This window comes from Cupressus sempervirens, chromosome 3 (genome assembly GCF_028749045.1).
Source record: "Cupressus sempervirens isolate cs-2001-9-10 chromosome 3, ASM2874904v1, whole genome shotgun sequence".
Taxonomy (NCBI): domain Eukaryota; kingdom Viridiplantae; phylum Streptophyta; class Pinopsida; order Cupressales; family Cupressaceae; genus Cupressus; species Cupressus sempervirens.
Window position 1 is genome coordinate 184105298 of NC_143120.1, and position 22028 is coordinate 184127325.

At 38.9% G+C, this 22028-nt stretch overlaps 1 protein-coding gene across 7 annotated transcripts in view; it reads left to right on the top strand.

Annotated features, from left to right (window-relative positions):
• The window catches only part of TBL13 (TRICHOME BIREFRINGENCE-LIKE 13), a 123839-nt gene that overhangs the window by 44920 nt on the left and 56891 nt on the right, over nt 1-22028 (top strand). For all 7 annotated transcript variants that reach the window (XR_016362041.1, XM_089818906.1, XM_089818909.1 and 4 more), the window contains exon 3: nt 4125-4265. Coding sequence is in view for 6 of the 7 variants with exons in the window: in XM_089818906.1 (XP_089675032.1) it covers nt 4125-4265 (141 nt within the window). In the remaining variant the exon portion in view is untranslated. The remainder of the gene's footprint in view (nt 1-4124; nt 4266-22028) is intronic.

Here is a 22028-nt window from a genome sequence, read left to right on the forward strand (position 1 = left end):
AGTAACGTCCTAGATTTTATTTGGGTCCACTTTTGCATTTTCTTCATCTTCCACTTCTTCATTCACATTTGGATGTGGTAGGTTGAGCAGGTCCGCCATGAAATCCAAAGCCCTTTCCTCTTCTACATTAGCCAGTATAAAGTCGAACTCAGCTTGATCTCATTCACCTTCCAGCTCAGAGATGTCATTTGCATTGTTCTACATGTATTTTGGGATACCCAAGATGTTTTATGGTCACATACCCAAGTGACAGTAAGATTGATGAGTTGCCAATGTTTGATATCGGTCCACCGATCCATGATGATGGAGCATCCATCCCCAACCATGTTTGTCTCATACCCTCCATCAAAATTCTCACTTTTGAGTACTCTCTATCAAGATTGGTGGTATCTAGTTTTGTTCCTCTAGATGGTTCAAAAGAGGGACCAACAAGATAGATATTTTCACACATTTGTTTATAACATGAGGAACGCGATACATGAAATTGTGTAGCATGAGCAGAAAGAAATTTGCCAATAGATGATTCAATCACTTCTTTTATTTGCAAATTAAACAAATCAACAAGATTTGTTTCTCTTCTAGTCTTCTCTCCCTTTCCTTTACTAGAAGTGGGAGTTCTCTTCCCTACGAGGAGGATGAATCAAAGGTATACCAGCTTGCACATTCTCTATTGAAGTCCCTGATTTTAAATTCCCCCCCATGCAAAATCTAGCTGCCTCAAGTAATTGTTCTTGAGTTATTTTTTTGCAACCTTTGCCCCCTTGACCACCTATGCATGAAAGGTGGCTATAAACTTAAACATAGCTCCCAAAATAATGTTTGTGGCACAAATGACACTCTCATTTCCTACTATTCCCGAAATATTTTTTCTTATCCTTGTCTACTCTTGTGGAAAAATGGAGGAAAGGTTTTTTGGGGTTGAATAGGCCTTCTGTAAACTCTTTGAGGGTTTAGCAATGACACTCAAATTAGTTAGGGGTGGTTGCCCTTGCTACATCCACATTACTTGAGGACCCTATGGCTGCCATATTACTTGGACTGTTTCTTTGAGTTTCTTGCATTACAACATCCATGCTACAACTACTCCCCTCACTCTCACTACTGCTCATGATTATGCAATGTAATATATTTCTGTAATTCCAAAAAAGATAATTCACTCCAAATGCCCTCCCTAATAGGTGTTGCAAAACAAATGAAAAATGGGAAATAAAATGACCACAAATGTAAAATGATAAACATACCTAGAATGAGAAGATTTGATGACAAAACCTCCTCTTGCATCTTCTAAATGAAAACTCTCTTCCCTAGCCACTGCTGCTCTTTGTTTTTCTTCTTGGCAAGTATGGTTAGAATAAGAAAATGTTTGCCTTTTTGGTTTTTTTTAGCTCCTTAGATAGGGTCTCCTATATTTTAATACCTTTTTCCACCCACATGGGGCCTGCTCGGTCAAACTAAAACGAAAAAATGATTTTTAAAAGTGTTTTGCGCTTGTTTTATAAGCTAGGCGGTTAGGGATGACAATCTGTTCTGGGGATAGTCGAAGGATGGCTAGGTCATCTCTAGGATGGATTGCTGTCTTGGAGTCCCCTTTCAACCTTGAATTGCCATTTCAGGATAGTTCCCATTTCGGCAAAAAGGGAATGCTTTTGGGGGAAGGAAGTTCTGGTTCCCACGACCTTGTACCATCCCCAGGACAAGTGTGGGTGCAATTTCATAGGGGATGCATTCTTGTGGAGCATAGGTTTCAACACATTTCCATAGGGTAGTGTTTGGGTCTTGTTTGAACTAGGGGGTTGGCTCGTGAAGTTTGGAACAATCATCATGTAATACCTAAAACCATAGTTGGAAAACTCGGACTTGCCATGGGCTGGGCATCCCAAAAAATTGGACTTGGGACTTGGGACAAACTTCGAAAAGGGCTCGACAAAAGAAAAATACTCTAGTTTTACAAAAAAACAAAAACAAAAAGAAAATTAATGCCTTGAGACCCTACAAACCTGTTTTGAGCAATAAGAAATCATAAAAGTGATGAAAAGTGATTTTTTTAATGTTTTAACCCTGGCTGGGCATTCTCAGCAAATGCGAAGAGTCTTATTCAAGGACTCTCGAGTGCTTAAAAAACTTGCTTGTCCAATCGACCAAGTTTCCTGGACTCAACTTGGGAGTCATGGTGAGCCATCTTGTCTCACTCTTGGAATTTTCGATCTGTCTGAGTCCATGATGAGTCTGCAGATTTTTTAAACTATGCCTAAAGGCTAAAACAAAGAGTTCACTAAACAACACATTTAAAGAATTGAAACAAATGAAGTTAAAAAACAAAGCGAGTTTATATGTTAGGAAAAACATGTAGGAAAAGAAAAAACCAATAACTTAAATTTTTTTGGCTCTTTGGAAGAAATCTTCCTTTAGAGCCTTATTGATAATAAATGGACACTTGCAAATGCATAGGAATAGCACCACCACAACCACCTTCGAGCATTCAATTATGAATCTAAATTATCTTCAACTCTATTTGTACAATGACAAGAAAGTCAATAATCAAAGAAATTGCTTTTGTTTTTGATTAACAATATGAAAAATGAGTTTTCTTTTTCTTTTTGGATGTTTTATGTGTCACATTTTAGGTTTAGGGTGTTAATGTCACTCTTTGGAGTAAATTTCTTTTTAAAAAGAATTAATAAATCAAAAAACAATTAAATTCACTAGATTGGTCCATCTAGAGGTGAAATTTGGCATAGATTTGTTTAAATTAGTTAGGTGCAAACAACTAAAAGAAATAAAGGCAGAAATTGACTATAATATTCCCCAATAAAAAACTTTTCCCCCTCAAAGGTGAGAGTTGTCACCATTCATGATACATTCTTGAATGAAGCACAAGAATTCACTGAACCAAAATCCTGCTTTTATTATTTGGGCAATTTGATAAAAAACTATCTTGACTAACTTGGTTTCTTTTTGGTACTTAGTAAACCAAATGCATTGTGGTATTCTTCAGGGTTATCATGTTATCTATACTCTAGGATAAACTTGATATCTGGAAGTCCACAGAGGCTTTAGGCATGTTTGAAACCTAAGATACCGATGCTTGGAAGTTTGGCTAGGGTGCAGGTGCGGATGCGCGGGTATGCGTGGATGCTTTTGGAAGCATCACAGAGGTTGGGAGGAAGTGTGGCTTCTGCCTGTGGGTGGTTGCGGGATGCTTGGGAAAGCATCCATTAAGCATCCATCAAGCTTCCGAGTGAATCCGTAGAGCATCTAGACTTTTTAGGCGCCAACTCACTTAAGTGATACAATAAAACGTGTTAAAATGTTTTTTAAAATTATATTTTGTCTCATTTTTGCCCCAAAACCCTAAAATGGCCCTAATATAGACTGTTCATTGCTCATTCCTCTTATTTTGTTTGCATTTGGGCTTTCTTCTTATTTGGTCTCCATTTTGGCATTTTGCATTTGTTAATTGCTATGGAATGGTTTATTTTTCATTTTGTATATTTCTTGCATTTCTTTCCATACATAAATTATATTATTATAGTATGCATACATACATACATACATACACACACAGATATATATATATATATATATATATATATATATATATATATATATATATATATTAAAAATAAATAAATTATATTTATATATGGGTGCACCCAAACGCATCAAAAATCCCCCCCAAAAAAAAATCTGCACATCCGCGCATCAGCACCCGTCACCCGCATCAGCATCAGAACCAGCATCGGTAACTTAGTTTGAAACTATGGTTTTCCTCAACATTGTATAATAATAGGTAGAGAAGATCAATTTCTTTTCAATTGGATTAAGAGTATATAGGTAGGTAGAATTAATTGTTTTGACCAACCAAATAACAGAAAACTCAAGTAGACGATAAATTCTGGGTAACCATTCTGAAAGTGAAACAAATCCTATAGGTTCAAATTTCAGATGCCAATTAACCAGATAGATTGACTTCAAGGTGTTTTCAATGCCATTCTATTCTATTATTGAATATGTCTTTTTTTTGGTACAGGTGCAGTATTGCGAACATAAGGCTAGTATGTTAGGACTGGGTTCTGGATTATTACCTTTGATGTTGGACTTTTTTTTTTGAAATTATTTTCCAGGTGGTCTGCAAAGATTGATGGTGGAGCCCTAGAGCAACTGGGATACAAAGAGGGTTTTAGAGTGGATGTCGACATTCCAGACGGATCATGGGCAGAGGCTCCTAGATTTCATGATGTTCTGATTTTGAACACAGGTCACTGGTATACACAATTTCTGGCTTTGCTATTTAGTTGTTCATTTCACAGTTACTTTGATAGTGCATGTTCATTTGAGATAGTATTACAGGATCCCAAAGTTGTAACTCTATAAGTCATCAAAATGAATAAAATCTGTCTTGGAGGCATTGAACAAATCAAGAATATAATCTCTCCCAGTGACATTGAACTTATACTAGCACTTGTTATACAACTAGCTCTCTTTAGTTGGTAGCTACTGTTGGCAAGAAAAGCTGGAACAGCATCAAGACCACCATTAGTACAAATCGGCAAAAGTGATTCTGAAGGCTGTCCAATTCCAGATTGTGCTATCTCTGGAGAATTCTGAGATAACTAGAGACTCTGCTGCAATTTCTGAATTATTTGGATCAAGCAGCTACTGTCATTGTTCTCTTTTTGTCCGTTGATGCATTTTCTATGACTGTTTGGTTGCCTCAAATACCTTTAGTAGTGTGGCTTTTAGCTCTTGCTTATTTGCTCTCCACCTAATATTCTGTAGTATCTGTAGTTAAATTACCTTAATCTGTTTGGCTAAATTAGCTTTTTGTTTTCTGATCTCTCATCAGTCAATTGCTGGTTAAAATTTCTTGCGCATGGAATCTGATGACATAGGCAGGCATCCCATTCAATGCATCAGGGAAGGTCTATCTATTTTCTAGTTCCAGTTTTTTGGCTGGAAAACAGACACTTTGGCATCTAATTTGTTAAACAAAATACCAGAAATAAACTCTATAATTATTTCTATAATCAACATATTAAAATTGACATGGCTCATTTAATTGATAGGGAAAAGATACAAGTCTCAATCACTGTTGTGAACTTTGTCTTTTGAAAGCTGTTCATTAGAGACTGCCAAAGCGAGTGTTTGTTAATGAAAGGCTCTCAATTAGTATCCTCTTCTATGTAGGTTGAGTTTATATAGATTTCTGCATCAATATGCACAAGGAACAAATAACTGTTACCATAATCAAATATTGGTGTCATAATGAGGTTTTGAAACTGCAGACCCATCTGTTATCACAGTTTTGACTATGGAAAAGTTTTAACTTTTTGCATTTTGCGATTCAACATGCATTTATGGGTTGCTTTCTTGATGACCTCACCTTCGCAATGACCTCCTTCGTTCAACCTACTTTTTCATGTGACTGCCATGGCTGCGACCTTTCCATTTACATTGATCATGGCTGCCAGTAACTTTGCCCCGTAGTCATCGTTTATGCTCCTACATGTGTATCCCTGATCGCGTTCGGTGTTAGGTCTCACTTCAGCTTGCGTGGTGACTGTACACTGCTGTTTCCTGCGTTGCTCTTCGGTCCTCTGGGCGTTGCTCTTCAACCCAACTCCCTTCGTTTCCGGCGTTTGTTGTGTGCATTTGTCTGCATGTTGACCATTTCTCTTCGTTTCTCTGCTCCAGGTGTTGCATGCGACTTCCTTCCTTTCGTTCGCATGATTTCTCTAGTGTGCGTGATTGCCCTTGCGTGTGATATTTCTCTAGAGTGCGTGATTTCTTCCCGCGTCCATGACCCTGGCTTCATTCTTCATTCTGTCTGCGTGTGGAGTGGCTACCAACAGTCGGGCAAGGTTTAGCTGGCTTCTCCTCTACTACCCAAGCTGGCTCCTGTTGTTTATTCTCCAGCTGGCTCACCCTTTGCTCTCTAAGCTGACCTTTGCTGGAGTAACGTGCAGAACCTTGCTGGAGTTAAGATCATCTTCTGCCAAATATACTGTTCTGTTCGCTGTGTATTCTTACTTTGAGCCCCTACCATGCTGTTGTAGTTGGCCTCCCAATGGGGACTCCGGTGGCAAAGGCTGACTCTTTTCAATGCTTTCCTGCGACTGCTATTCTTGCATCGTCATTAACCTACCAGAGGTTATATGACAAAATGCTTAGAATGGAAACAAAGAACCAGTGTTTGAGAGATACTGTCCACAAATTCTCAGAGACCATCACGGCTATGAAATTGCAGGTTGAATCCAACTCGTCTGACCTCTCTAATTTCTCTATCACTTTCATTTCTGAAACAATAGACATCAAAACCCACTTTGAAACAATTATTGATCAGCTGGGAAACCTTGACACCTTCAAAAAACAATAGAGTGAACTCGTGGACCAGCACACTTCCCTTTTATTGGAGATAGAGGAGAAGGTCAAATCTTGGGTCTCTATTTGCACCAAATCTTGATTCTGCTCTCTTGGTGGGTGTGGAAAAGATTGTCCAAGGGCAGATTACCGAGGAGCGTTGGAGACGTGCCGGTGAGCTTAACCTCAGAGTTTAGGGCCTTCCTACTTTTACCATTGATCCTATGACAACGGGGCAGTCCTTTCTTACAAACCAGCTTGGCATCTTTGACATCACTTTAGACAGGTGTTGGGTGGAATCAGATAGTACCTTTTCCTGTGGTTTCTCTCACTTACCGATAGGTTGCGGGTTCTTAGATCGAAGAGGAAGTTATTCCCTCTTCCTTCGAAGATTTTTTTAGACGAGGATCTTACCAAAGCATAGGTGACCGAGTTGCGACACTTGAGAGGTTTGGTTGCTGAGGCAAGATGTGCCGGTAAGTGGGCGGTGATCCGAAACATCAGAGCTATTATTTGAGATCCCCCTCCTAGCAGATGGGAACGAAGATTCTCTTCTAACCAAATGACGGTCTCGCCAACAGTTACATGGTGGAGAACCTTTTTATGATTCTCTCCATGTTAACTACTGGAATGGTAATGGCACTCTTTGGTCATTACTTGGTCTATATTCAGATGTGGTTGGGTTTGTAGATATATTGGTTGTCACGGAGACTCACGAGAGTCCGGTTTGCCTCCTGGTGTTTTCTGGTTATCAGTGGCTTTCTGTCGGCAGAGAGGAGATTCGGGCATTTGGTGGTGTTCGTAGCTCTGGTGTTGTGGCTTGCTTGATCAGAGATTACCTCATCGGTGGATCACTTTGACACCTTGGCTTGATTTATATGGATTCAGATCAGCCACAGTGATCGCCGTCACAGGGACATCTTCATAGCGGTTTGTTATTTCCCATCGACCACCTCTCCGCACGCCATACATAGCCATGTAGATGGAGACCCCTTCTCTAATTTGCATGAGTACATATTGAAGTTCTCGAGATTGGGTGACATCATCTTTTTGGGGGACTTTAATGCACGCACTAGAGATCTTCAGTGCCCTCTCCATGACTGCACTTCAGATTTGCTTTTTACTAGGGAGACTGATCCGACCACTATGGGCTTCTGTTGATGTCAGTTTTTTACCACTACATAACATATAGCAATTGAATATCTAATATGGAGTATCAAACACACAATTTCTCTCTTGAAAAGTTAATACTTATGCGGACATAAGAAAAACTCCAATGTTCCTTGATCCTGTGGATACTAACTCAGCATATTGATGTGATTTGCTGGTAATCACATAGGCGGGCTTACACTATTTGTTTGAGGACAACTTGAACTTCTGGTGAAATGATGGTGATGGTGATTCAGGTGTGAATGCCAGGTGATGTTGATGGAGAAGGTGATGGTGATGGAGGGTGAATATTCTTATGACTTGCGCCTTCCTAACTTTCTTCTTCAAAATTCCAACTTCTAAACTACTTGCTATTCTACTTCTACTCCTATGAATGAAAGACTAGCAAATGGACGGGGATTGAATCTAATGAAAGCTAACCGGCAGCTCCACCTCCATAGATGCAATGATTCAAAGGAAAAGGAACTAGTTTACCACACAAGGCTTCCCAACAAGCCACTAGGATGCTAGTGGCCTAGTTATAGATCCCTATCAAACATCTACTAATACTACCATGCAACTATCCATCTACTTTTTTTCTCTACTTAGCAACTTCTTCAAATGAAAGTTACTTTAACAACTTCAAAATGAAAATCTTATTTTAACTAGTGGAAGTAGAAACCATGCAACAATACCAAAAGTTCTTAAACACCATGCAAGTCACAACAATGAGAAAGAAAAGCGATTTTGGCATTATCTTAGCAACAATTTTCTCCAACCCTTTACAAATTAGAGCAAATGGCCTTATATAGAGGCTTGAATTTACAACCGACGGTAGAGATAAAGAGGCAAAACCAACGATCCAGATTGGATCCTAGAAACCCTAACTAGGGTTGCCACCCCATTGGCCAATGAGAAGATGCCACCTCATCAATGGACCAATGAAAAAAAAGAAAAAGTGGCAACCAATGAGAAGACACCAAAATGGTAGCCAATCATAATCAAACACCTACCCCATTCTAGAAGAAAGAGAAATTGTCACTTGTCTTACATCAAATGATCTTCTAATATAGTTCTACCCTTCCCTTTCATCCTTTTAGCCAAAGTAATGTACTCGGCTAGCTTGTCATTGACTTCCTTCATGGGAGGGCAAGGTGTGTGTCTCATCTTGAGCTCAGCTGAATTCATCATGCTGCTTGCTGCTTGTAGTGTCTTCTCATGGTCCTTCTCATATTCCTTGGCATATCCGATAAAGGCATTGAGGGAGGCAAGGGTGCCCAAATGTTTCTGCTTGAGAGCAACCTTCCCTAACTCATCCAATCTTGATCCCAACTCTGTCTCATTGATGCTCTCCTCTTTGATATCTTCAAAATCAAGTGCCGCCCCAACGTTGCTCATCATGGCTGAAATGGAAGTGTCAACGCTTGGGCGGTGCTGTGCAATTACATTCTGTATTTCCTCCAGTGTTCTCAATCTGGTACTCAAGGCAACAAACCAAGACTCAATCGTACTCAATCCTCCTTCATCAACCAACTTGGCTCTTTCCAAATATTTTTCTAGTAGCCTAATGAATGTCTGTACTGGAAGGAAATCCTTCCATTCACCTTCAAATCTTATGAATTTGTCTCTAATAGTCACTAATGACCGGAATGTCGAGATAAATGAAGGTAAGAAGTTTCTTCCATCTTGGATTGTATCATGGATCCAATCCTTGACTTCATGCAGTTGAGCCGATATCTCTTCTATATTGCTGTCGCTATCTTGAGAAAGGGCTTCTTGGTGCAACTATTGGATAGGGTGGCAATCTCTCCAATATTTGTTCTCGGCCTCCAACTTCATGATCTTTTCATTTGCCTTCCTCAACCTTTCCCTGATTGAGACTATACCCTCTTGGATCTCCTCACATTCCATGTCATCTGTGTTTCTTCCCAAGTTGTGCTCTATTGTTTCATATTCCTGAGCTACAATCTTATCCAATGCCTTGTTAACTGTTGGTATGGCAATATGAACCTTTCGGTGACCATCATTGTCGCTCCTAATCAGCTTTGCCGCTGTTTTTGCCATTTGTTTCTGGTTCTCACTATCACCCTTTTCCTTTAATCCTTGGATGTCTTTAATTGTTTGGGTAGTCACTACCTCACCTCTTGGCATAAGCATTTGCCTTAACCATAGTGGTGCGGTGCATCTCCCCAAATCTGGATTTGGTTCAATTAACCGATCATCACTAATGGCCACAGGCACCTGGCTTACTTCTTCAATATCAATCGGCCCATCTTCTTCTCCACTAGTAACTGCCATATCATCTCCACGCAAATTCTTTGAGAGAGAAGAGTATTCAGTGCTGTCACTGTAACCACTTGATTTTGAATCGGAGCTCACCTCTACCGCGACCCTTTGTTCACTTGTGTTATCTTCTTGGCCTCTAGCCTCAATTATACTTTCCCTTGATGGTGCTGCATTCTATCTCTTCGCTGGAGGTTCTTTAATTTTCTCAACCTCCAAAGCTCTCTTCTTGTTTCTAACTGTTTCTTGCTGTCGGCTACTTCCTTCACCCCTCTGTCCGACTGATTTTGCTGGACCATCCTTTGGCTTCATCTTCTCATAAGTAAGGTGTACCTTTTGACTTTGCAATTTTCTCAACTTCCCATTGTACCACGACTCGGTATGCAAATCAACTGCTCTTGTAACTGCCTCCAAGCGAGGATCTTGGTGATCATTCCAATCCATTGGATTCAATTCTATACCCTCCACTGTATTATAATCTTCTCTCAACACATTTTCATCATCTTCCAGTTGGTCAGGAATATCAAGGCCTCTCCATCTTATATCTCTCATCATGTTCATTGACAATCTTGAGAAAGCTAGCTTGCTCACATGAAAGTCATCTCGTGCATTGGCCCATAAATCTTCTATGGTAGGAACATGTTTGAATGTATTTCTATGAGATGCCTTAATAAGACCATTAGGATCGAATCGTTGCCTTGCTCTATACCATCCTAGATGAGCCCATTCCAATTCTTTCTCGGCAACTGCAAAGGCAATAAGATTGGGGCAACTATCATTGCCAATATTGAATGAGAAGGTAATCCTTGTCTCACCCTTGAGTTTCATCATTCTGTCATAATGCTCAAGTTGCCTAGCCAACTCCATCAAAACTACCTTGTCGGGTGGGTACCTTGGAAGCCTCTTGGGACAAACTGTGCTTCCTACTACTCTAATGTATGTAAATTACGGAAACTGGATGAACCAACTCCCATATCTCTTAATCTTTGCTTCTGCTTCCGATGAGAGCCTCTTAGCAGGTGTCCCTTGTAGTACCCTTACTGTCTTTATGGCAAAGGCATCACAAAATATTTTATAGTCTATGTTGTTGTGCAAATGAAGCTGTGGATAGCATTCATGCACCAAACATTGCCCCAGCCTATTGCCAATTTCTCGTAAGGCCTGAAGTCTCGAATTTTCATACAACCTCGTAATCAAATAGAACAGATAGGACACCATATAGAATTGCTTTTGATTTTGCATGGTCCTAAGTTGTAATTCTAGATTCTCACTTATGATCCTAGCCCAATCAAATCTTCTTTTCCCTTTTTCAATTTCATCAATAAAGAAGTACATCCAGTTTTCAAATTGCATACCTTGAGCTAGGCCCATGATCCGGCTAAGAAGCACAATGAGGTTGCCATATTTTGATTTGAAGTTTGACACGGTAAGCCTGGAGGATCTGGTGACTCCCTTCTTTCCTTCATGTAGCCAATGCTTTAGATGCATTAAATAAGCCTCTTGGTTGTCTTGAAATGACTTGGTCGCCTGGTCCATCATTGCTACTGTCATGCTTTTGTACTGGGGAATGTTAAATGCTTCTTCGATCACTTGTCTGCCAATGTTTTGCCAACACTCTTTTTCCTTCATAAAAAATAATGGATTTGCTAACCAAATCAAACATGGATGCACATTTCATAACCAATGCTGGGCAAGGCAAGGTAGGAGGGAAGGCCACCGCGTGTACAATTCCACTATTGTATATCTTCTTTGCCATGGGGGATTGTCCTTCCTTCAATTTGTTCATTAGCTGTATCATGTTTACTGTACCGATATTGATATCGGTTATACGCCTCACTTTTGAGAAGGTGGTCTTGGGCATCATGTCCTGTTTGTCTTTCTTGGTGTTCGTTCCCTTTGGATTCTTGCTTGCACTAACATCTACCATTCTAAACACTTATTATGCCCCTTCATCTTAAGTGATATGGACTACTCTTATCGATCTTCAATCTTCTTTCTATCGATGGATTCTAACTTATTTCTGCCTCACCAACTCTTATCACAACACTTATCAATCTCCAATCTTTTCAACCTAGGGGTGGGACTACCACATATTTCTGCCTCTTTGTTACCTTAGGATGGACTACACTTATATCTCTCAACTTCATTCCTAGGGTAGTTTAGCTTATTTCTGCCTCGCCAAATGCCCTATCATGGATTCCACACTTATCTCTCCAATCTTCAACCTATAGATGGGATGATGAATTGGTGGATGATGAATGCAAGAAGAGCATAAAGGAAACAAAATCAAGCAAGAACAAGGAGTGAAATTCACTTAAGAACCACCTTTCAGCTCTAGAATGAATTGAATTTACCTTTACCAACAGCCGGGTCTTCTTTAAAATTCAGATCAGACCTAAGAATTTCAAGCTTCCTTGCAAAATCAGAATTCTAACCACTTTGAAATGGTTCACAATTTGCCAAGAATCAGACTTCAATCATATGTTTCCTCCTTCAAATAAAAATTTGCCCAGATCTAATGTAAAATCGCAGCCTTTTTGCAAGAAAAAAAATCAGTTCTCCATTAAATCGCCCATGCAAGAGAAAGTGCAGATCTGCCCTCCAAAGGAAAATCGCCAAACACTACAAAGCAGCTCCTTGCAAAAGGAAATTGCCAAAGCACATAAGAAGGCTGCTTACAAAAAAAATCGCTAAGCATGTGAAATCTGCTCTTCTTTAGAAAATTGCCAAGTATGTGAGAAAGCTGCCCCAAGGGAAAAATCGCCAAAGACAAGAAAATTCTGCCCCAAGAAATAATTTGTTGAAGGCAAGAAATCTGTTTCAAGCACACAAATATGCTCCCAAAAATTGCTAAGTAGAAGGCTGCTTACAAAATCACCAAGGCAAGAAAGAGCTGCTTGATGGAATGAGAAATGAAAGAGGGGGAAGCCCTCTTATACAAAACTCCACACACTCCTCCAAGCTGGCCGACTAGCCCTGGGAGAGAAAGAAAATTAAATTAGGCCACTATTCATGGTCCAAAATTAAATGCCAAGCTAGAAAATTAATTTTGCCTTAGTGAAATTTGCTTTTTTAATTGCCGATTAGGACCAAAATTGCAAAACAAAATTAAGAAAGCCTTGGAGGTGTTCAAATTTTCATTTAATGACATTTTGGTAATTAAAATATTATTTAAAATCGGATTTAGCAAGCTCAAAATTGATTTTTCAATTTTAATTTACCAATCTCTTTAAATATTTTTAAAATTCTCAAGGCAATTTTACTCAATTTAATGCAAAATTTTGCAATTAAGTCCATTTTGATTTTGCAATGCAATTTTGATTTTTTACCAAAAATAAACCATTTTTCTAGCATTCAAAATCGATTTTCCAATTGACTTTCACTATCACAAAATTTTCTTTTTCACCAAAACATTCAAGATTTTCCAAAACAATTAAATCTAAAAAATCATTTTGAAAATGTTCAAGTCTATACAGTTATATCCAATTTTCAAAATAAATCGTCTAAGTCCCAAAAATCAAAATTGTAAATTTTATCCTGCTGGGTATTGTTCTAACCATCGAAAAAATGTCGTCTTTGAAATTGGTTTGGCCTAAGGATAAAATTTCTAGTTTTGGAAAATCAAGTTAAGACCGGGTGAAAAACAAATCTAACCATTTCTCCTAGCCCGAAGGCGTCCAAGGTGTAAAATTTTCTAAATTGAAATTTTTGGACAACTTAAAAAAATTTCACCAAGGCGATCAAGAAAATGGGGGTCCCCAAAATTTGGGGGCAATCGTGTGAGAACCTCACAACAACTTCCAAGGCCATTCTTTGGACTGCCTTGGGCCTCTTTTATGCTATAGTCACCACCTCCTCTAGTTCTGCGAGTCTTTCATTTTGTTGATCCTGAATGGCCTCCCTCGCTCCTGGGCTTTGAACTCTTCACATGTTGGCCCCATTGCGAGGGTGCGAGTGTGGTCGACTATGCTTTTGTGCCTGCCTCAGTTATCCCTCCATTAGCCGCTTCACCATCACCCGCCCCCTTTGGCTGACCACTCCATCCTAAGCCTTCTTGTCCATTTCACCATGCCGCCCCCGCCCCCCTGCTCTGTACCTCGCCCTTACCTTCAAGCCCCCTTACCACTTTCCGCTTTTTTGAGTGTGACTGCTACCTCTTGACCCTCCATCTTAGGCGGCTTCTCCCCCCTGACTGCTTCTCAGATTCCTCTCAGGCTTTGTCCTTATTTGATCTTTTGACCGTTGGTATTTGGGAGGCCGCCCTCCTCTCCATCCTTTACCGCACCTCTCCCTCTCCCCTCTCCCCTCTCCCACACTAGCCGAAAATCCTGTCCCATGAACCTATGGTATGATGATAAGTGTAAGTCCTTACACCGCTCCCATTGTGCTTCCTTTGTTGCTTGTCCCCCCTCCTACACTCGGTTGTGTTCCTCGTACCACCACCTTCTTCGTCACAAAAAGCGGTTGTTCGTGGCTTCGTAGTGTAGATTCCTCTATCATACCCTCGCTCGCTACTTGAAAGCCTTCTGGCATACCTTGTTCCCTTGCCACCCTCCTCCGCCCTCCACCCTCGACTGGCACTCTTTGGTGTCCTATGCCGCCACTCTTTATAATATCCTTGACCAACAACCCATTCATCCTACCCCCTCATTGCCATCTTTTCACTCCCTCTGTTGTTAACAAGGCCGTCAGATTCATGAGATGTAGTAGAACTGTTGATGAGGATGGTTTTTAGGTAGAGGTTTTTAAACTTGGTGTTCTGATTCTTTGTTCCTTTCTATCAGTGCTCTTTAACAAAGTGGTGTGTATTGGGTTCCCTATTTCTTGGTCGAGAATCGTGATTTACTCGATCTACAAGTCTGGGTTGGTTTCAAACTTCAACAACTACAAGACCATCATGACTGGGCACACCTTCGCCTAGCTTTATGCTACGGTCCTGAACACCATTCTCTCTAGACAATTTGACAGGAGGTAGAGTCGTGTTAGAGGGTAGGCGAGGTTTCATACTGACTTCTAGACTATGGATCATATATTGACTTTGCGGGCTATCATGAGACCCGCCCATCTATCGCAAGTTGCAAAGGGGATGGACTCCCTCGCCGTTCGGGAGAGACAGTGTTTTCGACATCACTTTCAGGACACTAAGTCCAATTTATCTCTCTTGAACTCTTTGATCAGACCTGACTGTTTTATACGGCTCAGTGATTTGGGGGCTTTCTCTTCTAGACTCTGATTGGGTCTCTATCTAGCGGCTTTAGACCCTTCTCCTTTGTCGGATTATCCGTTGTCACGAATACACTTCGCACAGTATTATTCTAGTTGAGTTCGGGGCTCATCCTTTTTGGTTTAGTGCCATCTCCGATTTGATTTGGCTCATCCACCGCCTCATAGGCTTTGCTGACTTTGCTGATGGTCGTCACTGATACTCCTACCTTGCTTACTGCTCCTCAGTTGATATTTCTAGCTCCACCAGGGTGTTTAGGGCTCGCTACTGGTATACCCAGGCCACTACCTTATTGAGCTCAATCGGGATTGACATTGAGAGAGTTTGGGGCTCATCCTTTTTGGTTTAGTGCCATCTTCGATTTGATTTGGCTCATCCACCGCCTCATAGCCTTTGCTGACTCAGCTGATGGTCATCACTGATACTCCTACCTTGCTTACTGCTCCTCAATTGATATTGCTAGCTCCACCAGGGTGTCTAGGGCTCGCTGTTGGTATACCTAGGTCACTACCTTATTGAGCTCGATCGGGATTGACATTGATCGTCTTCCGCCTTATCAGTTCTCCTTGGATGTTCTCAGCCATCTCCTCCCCTTATAGTAGGAGTTGAATGGGCACGTCAGACTTGACATATATAGATAGTACATCACCACGACCTGGATTAACCCCCCAAGGGGCTTGCGCCCACGGATGGCCTTCTACTCAGAGCACTTTTTGGAGATGCGGGACAAGATTATTGTGCGTCCCTTGTACTTGAGCCGACGCTGGAGTCATGCCCTCTGCATCTCTTTGGGATCGTTCTGAGTTGGTTCCCACCGGCTTCGATGCCAAACGAATCACCACCTGTCCTGTGAGGACTGGATTTTCTGCATATGCACTTTATCCGAGATTGAGACCGAGACCCATTTCATCTTCAGGTGCTCCATCTACTACGAGATCAGCGGTAGGTCCCATTGCTTATTCAGAGACTGCAGATCCCTTTCGGCCTTTTTTAGTTACTCTAACCAGCGGTGTTTAGCTGTTTACCTTTGGGAGACCTCCCAACTCTGAGAGCACACTTTACAACTCATGTTCTCAGAGATAGGCCTTAGATCAGCTCATCACGGCCTTTTCTCTGCCCATGTCTCCTTCTAGAGGTATGAAGTGGCAGCTCACTACACTCATCTTCGAGCATAGCATATTGGTTAGACCTTGCTACGAATGCCTCAGATAGGAAAACCCTATTTCCAATGTTTCTCAGGGACGGGCTCAGACTCTTGTTTGTCTTGGGCCCTGTCCTTCGGTGCTTGACTTCTTTTCGTCAAGAAAGGATTTCTAGTTCTTGTTTGTTGTTGTTCCCTTTATTTGCTCTCTCATTTGTTCTTTCTCGGACATTGTTTGGTGCACCAATTGGTTTGATCTTTCCTGCATTGTTGTATCTTCCAGTCCCGTAGACCCTTGTTGGTCTCTTGTTCGACATTAATATTATTATCTTATCTTATCTTGAAAGCTGTATTGATATCTTAAGTCATTTGTGAAAGCTCCTCATCATTCCTCATCATTTCATTTTGATTGAGTTGAAGTTTGTTAATTGTTTGTCAGAGTTACGAGTGATTTGTAGTCATCATTGATCGTTTGAATAGTAAAATTGTTCGAGTCTGGTCATTAAAGATTGCACACTAGATGTCTCATTAAGTTGCCAAAATTTCAATGGCTCGTACATTGGAGAAAACTGTATGCATATTCTTAGTGCCAATTCTTGGGAAAAAAGGGTCAGAAAGTGGTTGGGTATCAAATAGTGAAGAACTAGAACTTTACATTTACATTTGTTGTTAATAAAAGGGCAAGTCATGTTAAAGGTTTGAATGGTATAAATGTGTGTCAGTGTGTTTTCATTGCAGAATGCATAGGAATTTCCGCTTCCCTTTTTTGGTATTTATCTTCTTGTGGTTGCAGGATTATTTTGCTAGATTACAATTTTTTCTCATGGAGTCTTCTCTACCTTTCATCATCTCAAAGATAGACATCCATGGAAATAATAATACAAATGTAAATGCTAACTTTGGTAAACTGCATTCTTGTACTTGCATTTCACTTACTGCTTTCGATGTTAAATACAATTTCTGACCCATGGGCCATCCTGCATTTTGACATGTTAATATGCTAGTTGTGACATATACTTCTATTCCCGAAATACAAATACAAATGCAATTCTAAAGTTCATTATATGTTATGTCTGGGAAAGTGGAATTACAATTGAGCACTGCACACAAAATCGTCCACATGCACCTTGAATCTTTAAGCAATATGCTTATAATATATTATGGATGAGTTTGTGAAATATTGACTCTATCCTATCACTCACTAATATTTTGCAATGAGACTTATAATACAAGTACATGAATGTGCAATATTTTTGTTCTTTTCAACTTTCTGTAAACCCTCACAATATTAAATTGATGAAAATATTTTTTGTCTACACAACTAAGAAGTCTGCAAACTTGGTGTAAATTGTTGAAGGGCAGACTTAACATGCAACTACGCAGAAATTGCAAAATGCCATTATATCTCCATTTGGAAGTTCCATACTAAAGAACAAAAAGCTACAGGGAAGACTTGGTGTGCATACAGGCAAACTTGGAAGCTCACCTTGCACTTTCAAATTAAGTGTCCAACCCCTTTAACTCCACAAACACTTAAATAAAAGGAATGAAAGCTCTGCATTATACGTGCACATTTTGAAACTTGAAAAACATCTTCTTGTCTCCACCCTTCTCGTCTCCGTCAAGTCTATATGATTAGATACTTCTTAATAATGTCAAAAATTAGCTTGTTAATTTTTCTTAATAAACCTATCTTATGTGAACTTTTAACAACAATAAATAATGATAAACATCAGCATGAGATAGCAGTAAGCACAAAGCAGCAACATAACATCTACACATAACACATGATTTACATGGAGAAACCCTCGCTAGAGAAAACTCCACAAACAAGAGAAGACAAGCTTGTATTAGCAACAATAAATGTGCTTACAATGCAATCTCTTCCATTATCCTCTTTGCCTCCACCATAGAAGCATATATGCACATGCAAACAATCTCCTTATGCCTCCCATCTGTCCTTTGTTCCTGCAGAGAAATCTATATACAACCATCAGATATGATCTAAAGACTAATACAATCTACACACTGTATTCATAGAATGACAAGAGCTTCAAAATGACCAATAATCTCTATTGCTTACAACCACAACCCTTGGAATGTCTCCATGGAATTCAAAAAGTCACCAGTTTAGCTTCTAATGCCTTCCTCCATCATGAACAACTATACTTCCAAGATAAACATTATGTTAAATGTAATAAATAACTGGATGCCAAGAAACACTTGTTTCTTCTTGCGCTCCCACTTGGAGAATCCCATAGGTCACTCCTTTGTCCATTTCCCGTGTCATTAAATATCTTATTCTAGACATCCATAAGTGGGGAAAACATTTTAAACAATTGTGGTTGCAACCCACTTTTATGCTGCTAGTGGAGCCCATCACCCATTATGAATGTATTAAAAGTTAAAACAATAGTGAGAAATAAAAATTACAAATTATTTTCTTAATACATTCTAAGTGTCTTAGGACAGGTTCCAAGGATATTGAAATCATTTTCTATGATTTACACTGTAGATGGCACCTTAATCCTAATAGGGAGATACAAGTGTGTGGACTTACGTCACTCATGCATGCGATTTTGAAAGCTTGCAAATTTCTCCTTTGTTTCTACAGCTGGTTTCTCCACATGCACAGTATGGCATCTTATGAAGTGCATATAGACCGTTTTGAGTTCTCATGCAGCACAATGATGGCAGCTTGCAGTTGAACATATGCATCTGTTGAGAAGGTTTAGAAATTCGAAGTAGTGCCATGGAGACAGAAAAATTAAAATCCAATTCAGCTCTTTGTCGATGTTCTCTTTCCCTGCACCATTAATGGAAGCTCTGAATCATACCATAAATGTTTTCAATGATAAGGGAGACAGATTTCTAACAGATGTTGTAGTTGGAGGTGCCATGGTAGATATGTGTATGCAAGGTGGAGGCATAGACAGCGTGTAAGCTGTGTAATAAAACTCCTATGGTTTGCTTATTGCAATGTTCTTGAAAATGAATCTGTTTAAAAAGCTATAGAAAATTTCAAGCTAAAATTGGCCGAATAACTCTACACATATAAACTTATTCCACACTCCAATGACAATCATTAATTGCCCATCCATTACTCTTCTCATATCATGATGTAAAGAGGGCTAGTTATAGGAGTCATTGCACGTGCACTTACTACGCACAAACTACTGACAACTCTTTTATGTAACTTCAATTATTGCAGACTTGTATCATTGCGAATGTGCTTTCGAAAAAAGTAAAACAAAAAGACTTCACTCTTCCATTGCACACAGAAATCTGCATTTCTCACAAAAACAACTTTTAAAAAGAAGTTTATTACACACATACAAATTGTGGACACATTGTCAAGGCACATGGATTGTTTTACACTTACCGGTTCTGGTTGTGATGCCGATGCGGTTGCGGGATTCTGATGCTTGGATGTGCATTTTTGAAAAAAAAGATTTTGGGTGCATTTGGATGCGTCTCTCTCTCTCTCTCTCTCTCTCTCTCTCTACATATACACATATACTATTATTTATATATGCAAAGAACTACAATAAATATACAAAAATAAACCATTCCATAGCATGACACTTCGTCATTGATAGTTCAACTTCAGACTTCACAAACACAAAGTGACAAATATACAATTTCCCAGATGCACGGTTATCTTAGTTTTAAGTTATATTTACACCACCATTTTTTAAAGAAAAATTGCATTTTGTGTGGCAATTGCAATGCCCAGGGTTTGGTTGCATCTTCACTGCATCATTTTTTTTGCAGCTCTGTCTGCGATTTCAGCCCACATACACATATACTATTATTTATATATGCAAAGAAATACAATAAATATACAAAAATAAACCATTCCATAGCATGACACTTCGTCATTGATAGTTCAACTTCAGACTTCACAAACACAAAGTGACAAATATACAATTTCCCAGATGCACGGTTATCTTAGTTTTAAGTTATATTTACACCACCATTTTTTAAAGAAAAATTGCATTTTGTGTGGCAATTGCAATGCCCAGGGTTTGGTTGCATGTTCACTGCATCATTTTTTTTGCAGCTCTGTCTGCGATTTCAGCCCACATTGACCTTGGCACTGTTTTTTGGGCCCAGGAAAGTCATTGTCTGCACTTGTGAAGCCTGCAATAACCTTCCATGACTGTTTTTTCTGCATTTTCATTCTGAACCACGCGCGTTTTTGCAAATCACACCTGTGTGCAAAGAAAAATTCCAAGCCTTGCTGATTCCCCGATGACTCTGCAATGCTTTTTTTTTTGTGTTTAGTTTTATTAGTAAATTGAAATAATAGCTTAAGCACTGGCGCACCCAAAAGCACCAGCACCTGCACCAGTCAATTTTCCAGACCCACCGGTATCTTAGGTTTTACATAATGCCTCAAAGAGATGTTGTCTTGTAGAATACAATGACTGCAGTAAATGTGCAAAATGGATTTGTCCAAAAGGTTTGAGTATTGAAATAATTAGTAATATTCAGTTTATCATGGCCAACTAAGTTATTAGAATAGACATGATGGGCTCAGTGAGTTCTAATACATAATCCACCTACCGCACCAATCATTAGTAAAGATCATATCCTTTATCTTTTTAGCCCTTGTTGTATTGGATAGCTTCCATACACCCCATTGGTTGCTAATAACCATTTGGGACGATGCATCTTTCACCTTCAATCTGAATAGATTTCCACAATCCATTAGACTTTTTTGACAATTTGCTTTTGGATTTGATTGTGTTTGTTTTTTTAGCATCAACATTTCGGATCACACTTTGTGATCCATCATCAGGATGAGCGAATGCAAGAATGAAAAAATGTGAGCTGATCTAGCTAGTGCAGGGGTTAATAAAGGGAGAAGGTAGGCAGAAAGTGAGGTGGACAAAATAAAAATTGAAATAAAAATAAAAAGCTTGAAGGTAGGACCCACGGGAGAGAAAATGAAGAAGAAACATTAAAAACAAGAAGTACAAAAAATGACAAAACCCCAAGGGAAATAAAAAAGAGACAAAATTAAAAGAACTTAACTGAGAGCAAGCGAAGGAGTCTCCCAAGCAATGAATTAGAGAAAATAAATAGTAAAAAACAAAGCAATCTAGAGGCAAAAGCAAGTAAAAAAGAAAAATAAAAGCGTTAAAGAAGAAAGGAGATATAATAAATATATTAATAATAATAGTATTAATGTATATGTGCATGCGTATATAAATATATAAATATATATACTATTAAAGGAAATTAATACTAAATACTGATACAAATATGGCATAATAATAATAATATAAATAAACAATAAATATGACTACTATTGTATCAATAGCAATAAGAAAAAAAAAAAAAAAAAAATTAATAATAATAATAATTAATACTATTATGGCCTAGTATTAATACTATATATTAATCCTATTATAGCTGCCATAAAAACAAAATTCAAAAAAAAAAAAAAAAAAAAAAGTAAAAAAATAATAAAAAATAAAAATAAAAATAAAATAGGATTATAGCTAAAAAATATTATTAAAACTATATATTAATACTAAAGCTATAATAAAGATATATATATACTATTATAGCATAGTATATATATATATATATAGCATAGTAATACTATATTAATAAATAGCATAGTATATATATATATATATATATATATAAACAAAGGGGGCACGAAGCAACGAAAATGACACCAATCAAAATGAACCACAAAAAAGAGAATAATAACAAAAAACTAACAAGGAATAAAAAGTAAAGAAAAAAGCAAGAAGGCAAAAATAGCCTAGAAATAATATATATACTATTACAATGTAGTATATATATGTGTGTGTGTGTGTGCAAAGAAGAAAAGAAACAAGGAGCACGACACAA